At 46.1% G+C, this 7,457-nt stretch overlaps 4 protein-coding genes across 4 annotated transcripts; 3 read left to right on the top strand and 1 right to left on the bottom strand.

Moving 5' to 3' along the window:
• Positions 1 to 1,131: 1,131 nt before the first annotated feature.
• Positions 1,132 to 2,411, bottom strand: F5891DRAFT_1093343 (uncharacterized protein). Its single transcript, XM_041363513.1, has 3 exons — positions 2,307 to 2,411; positions 2,063 to 2,257; positions 1,132 to 2,011 (listed from the first exon to the last, which is right to left on the bottom strand). The coding sequence occupies exons 2-3, from the start codon at positions 2,149 to 2,151 to the stop codon at positions 1,327 to 1,329; spliced, it is 774 nt and encodes a 257-aa protein (XP_041216180.1). The 5' UTR covers positions 2,152 to 2,257; positions 2,307 to 2,411; the 3' UTR covers positions 1,132 to 1,326.
• Positions 2,412 to 3,102: 691 nt separating this feature from the next.
• Positions 3,103 to 3,372, top strand: F5891DRAFT_934465 (uncharacterized protein; the record flags this gene model as incomplete). The annotated part of the gene is made up of 1 exon (XM_041374018.1): positions 3,103 to 3,372. A coding segment is annotated over one exon (270 nt), but the record flags the coding sequence as incomplete, so codon positions are not given.
• Positions 3,373 to 3,624: 252 nt separating this feature from the next.
• F5891DRAFT_972179 (uncharacterized protein) lies at positions 3,625 to 4,443 on the top strand (the record flags this gene model as incomplete). The annotated part of the gene is made up of 2 exons (XM_041376363.1): positions 3,625 to 3,879; positions 3,928 to 4,443. 2 exons carry the CDS (start codon positions 3,625 to 3,627, stop codon positions 4,441 to 4,443), a joined length of 771 nt encoding a protein of 256 aa, XP_041216178.1.
• Positions 4,444 to 4,962: 519 nt separating this feature from the next.
• F5891DRAFT_972182 (uncharacterized protein) lies at positions 4,963 to 5,501 on the top strand (the record flags this gene model as incomplete). Its single annotated transcript, XM_041376364.1, has 2 exons — positions 4,963 to 5,040; positions 5,094 to 5,501. Coding segments are annotated over 2 exons (486 nt in total), but the record flags the coding sequence as incomplete, so codon positions are not given.
• Between the last annotated feature and the right edge of the window lie 1,956 nt (positions 5,502 to 7,457).

The raw sequence follows: 7,457 nt of genomic DNA, 5'->3' as shown, positions 1-7,457 counted from the left end.
CTCGTATTGAAGAGTTACTTTCAGAGTGTTCTTGCCTTCATGGCATTCTCGAGAAGCAGCATGAAATTGACCGTGCACTCATCGACCAACTTGGTCGTAACTCAGTCGAAGTGGATGTTGTACGGGCCGAGCTCACAAAAGCACAGGTTGAAATCACCACCGGACAGCGCGCTCTGGCTGATGCCCAAAATTCTTTGACGGAAGGTCGTGCAGAACAACATATGTTGCAGCGTCGAGTGGACGAATTCGAAAATAATATGCGAGACATGGCGGCGAGCCACACACAAGCTTTACAGAGGGAGCGCGACACTTCTCAGAAACTGTCTGTTGCACTCCACGTCAGCAAGACGGCTGAGGACGCTCTCAAGGCTGATATCGAGCAGTATGTATCCCGCCGCCTGTACTTAAACCACAGACAATTGACCTGAGAAACCTACACAGGTTGCAGGCAGAGCAGGCAGATTTGTCACGTTTCCAGGAAGCATACTATAACTTGGTGGATGAGACTGAAGCAATAGTGGCGAGAAACAACCTTGCAGAGGAAGAAGCCGAAAATCTCAGCAAGTTTAATGCCGAAATTCTTGGCCATAAAAATCCTGTTCAGAGGATTTTATACGTCGACAGGATTCGTCGGGAGCTCTCCGAGGTCAAGCAGGTATGTATCTTCATTGTTCGTCTCATCTCATGACTTACGGTTACCAGAAACTACTTGTGTGTATCCGCGACCGGGACACCATATCTGCAGCAAACGAGGACTTGTTGCATGAAATCATGATGTACAAGTCCGTCGCGGTTCCAGGAGATAGCAAGCCTCGGACGAATTTAACCCGTGTGACACGACCTCCCCTCATGAGCCAGAGCATGAATGTCGTGGCAACGACTTCCATCCCGCCTTGTGTTGCGTCAGATGCATTAATTACAGCAACCGTTCTAGAACACATACCAGGAGATATGACTTTGGATGAACTGATATAAGGTATCATGTAATTTATTTATCTACGATGTGTATGTAAGTGTGACTGATAATACTCGTCTCAAACCCATCAAATATTCATCCGTATGGCGCTGGATCAGTTCAAAAATGTACACACACTTAAGTCACACACACACACGCATACGACACACACACAGTAGTTCAACACACATGTACTGTAGTATTGCAACACATTCAGTACTACAGGTGCATTTTTAAGTCAATTGTTCTAACTAAACTGGCTTGAATCATTGGGCCGCTGCAGCCCTGGCAAATATCCGAGTCTCACCAGACTCGCCAACCAAGTCATCAGATGACGATTGAGGAATTGACTCGGAGGATATCCGTCCCATTTATAAAATTTCTTCATGGCTTGGCAAGCCCAAGGTATCCAATTCGGCTTTCGTCAACATTGGGGCAGGCTCCGTGATCAGGGCCGCCGACAACTGCTGAGCTGTCTCCTCGACGAGATCAAAAGCGAGACAGAATGCTGTTGCATTCTTCACCGTCTGAAGCAGCATTTTCCAGCACTCCGGATTGACCCTTCCAATTTCTGGCCCAAGTTCCTGGAAGCGCTCGATAGCTTCATGGAATTTTTGAGGATTGCGGCCATCAAGGAGGAAACGAGCCATTGAGTTCCACCATAGTTGCCGCCAATCAATGAAACATGCGGTGTTGTCAGTGCAGTATGGTGAATGCGTGACAATGGGTGGCTCCTCGCAGGCAACAATACGGTTATGCTCATCGAGAAGTTCTTTTAGATCTACGAAGGCATTCCAGACTTCAAACCCAAGTCTCCTTCGCACTGGTCCTGGAATATCACGGATGCGAAATTCGACGAGACGGCGAAAAGCGGGAACAAAGAACTTTGAAATTGAAAATTCGAGGCAGAGTGCGAGAAGTTCGTATGGTTTGTGTTGAAATCGACGTTCATGGAGGTGATTGATGGCGACATCACGAGCCTTTTGACTCATGAACTTGTTGCTGAAACGAAGAAGGTCGAGGACATCATCATGAGTGGGACCTTCGGGTTTCCAACTGCGTAGTCCTACATTTAGAATAAATGCAGTACCTCAAGAACTGTCTTACCTGTTGTATGCAACTGAGAGGAACAGTTCGAACATATTCATGCTGAGTTCGGGAATGATAATTGGATGATCATCGCTTGAGCCTTCCATGCCTACTGTCAGCGGCAATTGACTTACCAACAGAAAACATCTCCTCAAACACAATGGATGTGCGTGATAATTGAGTTGCATGGACCTTGAACAATGCATTTTCAACCTGCATTTTGACCGTTAGTCTACAGTATTGTCAAATGAAAACATCTGACCAAGAAAATATGAGTACCATCGAGTATATAGAAACGGCGGTGTCGAAACCTAAGAAGACTTGGGGCCCCAAACATGATGGTCTGCAATTGAAGTTTGAATTCAAGTCGGAGCACAAAGGACGTAAATGTAGTGTACCGCTTTATCACCTCTATTCACCAACCATGGATCTTCCAGCTCTACCAGAACACGAGAATCGATGGCCACAAAATGTCTATACTGCGGAGGGTATCATCAGCAATATATACAATGCTGCAATTAGAATACTTCGGTCAAATGACGCAGAACCAACCAGAGTGGCGTACCACTATGATGCACTGTCCACAGAGGCCCTACCTTTGCTTGAAGCCATTGAAAGTGATACAAGTCCTGCTGATTACCAGCTTCTGCATGACTGGCTACTAGTATGTGCTAGGCTTATTGGGGAGGTAGCCGCAATGCTCAAGGATATCAGCGGAAATCTTCATGTGTAAGTCTTTCACTTGCCTGACACTCTGCTATCTAAATATACTTCAATCCAGGGGAAATGCTGAACGGGCAAATGTGATAATCCCGGAGCTTGTGACTCTGGGCCATCAGCAATGTCGACTTGGGCGTCGGAAGAAAATCATTAACTTCGATTTCGTCAGTAAAGCCCTATCTAACCAACACCACATCATGCTGCCAGATCTCGCACGAATCCTCCAAGTGTCCCGCACTACTCTGTGGAAATTTATTCGTCAACATGGCCTAGAAAAACACTTTACAGTAATTAGTGATGCTGATCTCGATCAACTTGTGAGGACTTTCAAAGAAAGTAAACCAGAATCAGGATTCCGGTACCTTGTTGGCTTCCTTCGACGCCAAGGTTTTCGAGTTCAGCAGCATCGCATTTGGCAGTCCCTGCGCAGAGTTGACAGGCTGGGACAAAGGCTGAGAGAACGACGTGTTACCAGAAGACGAAAATACCGAGTCGCTCGACCAAATGCACTATGGCATGTAGATGGTCATCACAAGCTCATTCGATGGGGCTTCGTCATCCATGGTTTCATTGACGGGTATTGTCGCACTGTAAGTCAATTAATTTATAAAAGTGACAATACACCTTATGCACCAACAGATAACAGCACTACGAGTCAGCACAAATAATTGTGCATCAACTGTGTTGGATTTATTCATCTACGCAAAGGATGAATATGGCATCCCATCTCGTATTCGTGGAGATCGTGGCGGCGAGAATATTCAGGTTGCCACACACATGATTGCGACAAATGGTCACAATCGTGGCTCATTCCTATGGGGATCGTAAGTGGAGTCCTCTAGAAATTTACTTGAATAATAATGCATGTTAGATCAACACGGAATTCTCGCATCGAACGATTGTGGGTTGAAGTAGGCACACAGTTTGTACGCCGGTGGCGGGGATTCTTTACCAGGCTCGAACGACTTCATAAACTCGATGTTGACAAGCCTGGGTATCTGTGGCTCCTCAGTGTGCTCTTCTTAAATGCGCTCAATGATGATTGTCGACAATTTCAACAAGAATGGAATTTGCATCCTATTCATGGTTCTGATACCAGGGATCGAAGCCCTCAGGTCAGTGAATATTCAGTAGTGCAGAATTGTTATCTCATAACTATGAAGGATATGCGCCTTCTAGGACAGGCATCATTAGGTATCTATGAAGACGAGTTCGAGGGTATCTGTCCTACAGTTCTGCAGCGCTATTATGGTATTCATGGCCGGGAGGTTGTCTGTCATCGAAATCAGACAGGTGCTGGCCACCCAAGTGACGAGGAAGATGAACCAGCCGAAGATGATATTATTGACCGCATTGAGCAGGAACAAGCAAATGATGTCCAGCATGATGCTGTAGAGGTTCCAGACAGCAATACTCCTTTTCGGAACGAAGAGGATGAAAGTATGTTCTTCGAAATACTTGAGGTGGTTGTCATGGAGGGTATTGTACTGGAGGGATACAATTTACGGGAGGGTGAAGATGAGTATGACGAAAACACAAGTGAATACCTACGAGTTGGAAGGCGGAGGGAGCATCACGTGGAGATATCATTGGCTGACCCTATCTGGAGAACTCGCTCAACATTATGGGCTCAGGCATCTAGCGTTCTTGATCACTTTGAAGCAAATGAATTTTTTTGAGTCGCTTAAGTAGTACTTTACAAAATTTGGAGGGACCCAGGACCATTGTATACAAATTCCGCACCTCGCCGACTAATTTGTGTTCTGGTCCTCTCCTCCATCTCACTTAGAATGCCGAAGCCAGCATTTTGCAAGGGCAATCCTGATGAATCAGTACCCTGCTATTGTGAAGAGTACTCGGCACCCACCAATATTCCAGTTGGCCAAAAAGAGCTTTGCGCTGAATGTTTGCATGGGAAGAGCAAACATCCGCGACCTCAACCACCTGTACTGCCAGTGGCTGAGCTACCAGCAGTCACTACTGCAAAGGAACGAGCTGGAGTGACAGCTATATTCAAGCAATCACTCGCTCGACGAGCTGGACAAGGTAGTCAGAATACAACTACTGTGACGGCTGCGAGAGATGAGGTGATGGCAGGATTTCGCCCAACTGCAAAGCAGAAATTCCCAGTGAGTAATTTACCTAACTTTTGCGTGTTCGAAATGACTGGTATTGCCTAGGGCAGGATTGTATCCTCGAGACAGGCCAGCTCTTCAAAGCAAGGTCATGTCCTGATCAAAGTTGGTGCCATTGCCGTCTTGGTCAATTACCTTGATGTATGTTAGTTCGAACAAGCTATGGCTAGTATGAGCTTACCGGTGACTGAAAGGACAAAGGAGAGTTGTTGACCACAATTCCGCCTGTCAAGACAGAGATGTCAAAGTTCAAGCGAAGGGGATGTGCTCACTTTGATGGAGATCAGTCTGAGGACGGCGGCAGTGTGGATTTCAGCTTTTGCTTGGACTGGACATTTGAGGAAGTTGATGCTTACATTCGAAGACTATTTCCAAAAGTCTTTGAATACCTCGACTCTGTAAAGGTTGGTGATGTAAAGGGGAAGGCTACAGACAATGGGGCATCTGAATGGGTGTTAATTTCAAAAGAGAACCGCAGGCTGAGTGTCACACCTGAGCCCTTCCCAACTGGCAAACATCTCGAGCGGTACAAAGGCAGAAGCAATGCCCCACTTCAACAGACAAATATTTTTATCGGTGAGTCATTAATAAATTCGTCCTAAATTTTCTAATCAGTGTATGCACAATGATAGGTATCCGGAAATTCATACCTGAGCATACTTATGCACGCTGGGACCCAGACATGGTCATTATCGATATAGCTGATGACAGCGATGACGGTGACGACGGCGATGACAACGACCATAAACAAGAGTATGGCCCGGGGCTTAAAATCGAAGACGATGTATTCACTCAAGTTCCAAAGATTGGTTAGTCTCACGTGCACACTCTCGAGCGCAGCGCTGTGTTTAAAATTCATTGTGTTACTTACTTCAGTGCGTCCAAAACGCCCAATGCAACGTGGAACCCGTCAAGAACCAGCCCAGAAGAAAATGCGTGGAAGTAAGTACTACCATTTAATTGTATGGGAACACTACTGACACATAATATTTAAAATCAGCTCATGGACGGCCCATTGCATCGAAAACGGGGAACAAGTCGGGAAGATCCTCAGGCAAAGTTGAACGTAAGTGTCGAGTTTTTATTTTCTGGCAGAAGTCAAATGTCTAACACTTGGAATTTACAGTTTTCTGTTCAAGTGACTCTGATACGGACAACAGTCTCAACGCCCTTCCAGCTAGTCTGAAAGGGATGTCAATCTCACCACTGACTCAGAAACGTGCTCCACGCCATAATCCAATGATGCCATTGATCAAGGACGAAGAACACCAGGATATCGACCTGCAAGACTTCGCAAAGGCTCAGACTCATGTGTCCGCAATGCCCCTACCTAATCGGCCACTCTTCCAGCCTCTCGTTTCGGTCCAACCTACACTGAATGACCTGTTGCGCGGCCACCCAGATGTCAATGATCCATTGTCACGTCCGTTCCACAACTCCTGGACGACGGACTACTTCATTGGCTCTATCAAACTTTGGCTTTAATTTGTGCGAACGTCTCATCATCCCATTTAATTCCCCTCACTCCTTTGAATCCTATGTCATTTGCCCTTTAATCTTCCTCACTCGTTTTAATCCTTCATCCTGAGCCCATACTACTATTATACTCTTATTTTAATTCCTATCCCGCCAACTTATTCTTCATTAAATGCTGGTTGGTTTATTTGAAAAAATCAGTTTATCAGTTTATCTCACACATCCTCGCCTTCATCGTTGCATCCGATGGCATTGTCAATGAAAATCTCATTGAATTTTTCGCCAACTTGCTCTTAGCCGTGTCCGTCTCCTGGCTCAAGAAGCGCGGTCTTACATTCTCGTCAGCCACAAAGAGGGTATGTACACCAATTTTGCATCAGCATGTTCCAATTGCGCGAAATTAACCAGATGGAGCGCGAGATGTACTTACATTCTTCCCTCATCATCTAAGACAACCCATCCTCCTACTACGAATCCCTTCCCACCTCCTCCAGCCGCTTTGGCACCTACACCCACATATGGTCATCATTATCCTTCGCCACCAAAGCCAGCTTTCCCTCCACCCAATTCTTCCTACATCACACCACCCACATTGCCGGACACGCCATCACCAGGTTATTCAACATCGACATCAACAGCATCAACAGCATCTCCTCCAACGCCCCCAGGTATGAAGGATTGTACGGCTCACATCGTTTCAGCTTCGTCTTCACCAGGTATCCCAAAACACGAGCCAGTACCAGTACCACCGCCATTAAAGCACAAGATGTTCGCGTTCGCTTCACCGCTGGACCTGCCATCAGCGCGCTGATCTCATAGGCCAGGGAGACTCGAAACTTTGGCCGCTTTGCTTTCGGTCATCAGAAGTGTTCAATTTTCTTCAATACAAGTGAGATTTTGCCGGAAATGCGCCTGTAGTACTGAATATATTACAATACTACAATACATGTGTGTGTTTAACTACTGTGTGTGTGTCGTATGCGTGTGTGTGTGTGACTTTCCTGTGTGTACATTTTTGAACTGATCCAGCGCCATACATCCGAGTCTATGCAAAGCTCCTGCGGTAGATCTATTCACAACAG

Source organism: Suillus fuscotomentosus, assembly GCF_016647785.1.
Source record: "Suillus fuscotomentosus strain FC203 chromosome Unknown F5891scaffold_505, whole genome shotgun sequence".
NCBI classification, from domain to species: Eukaryota; Fungi; Basidiomycota; class Agaricomycetes; order Boletales; family Suillaceae; genus Suillus; species Suillus fuscotomentosus.
Note: the sequence above shows the minus strand (reverse complement) of the source record. Positions and strands in the feature narration are given on the sequence as shown.

Excerpts from the sequence above, each read along its gene's own strand:
- F5891DRAFT_1093343 (XM_041363513.1), bottom strand. The coding sequence starts at position 2,151 with ATGGAAGGCTCAAGCGATGATCATCCAATTATCATTCCCGAACTCAGC. Across the intron at positions 2,012-2,062 it reads CTCTCAGTTGCATACAACAG|TTGGAAACCCGAAGGTCCCA; the intron begins GTAAGACAGTTC and ends AGGACTACGCAG.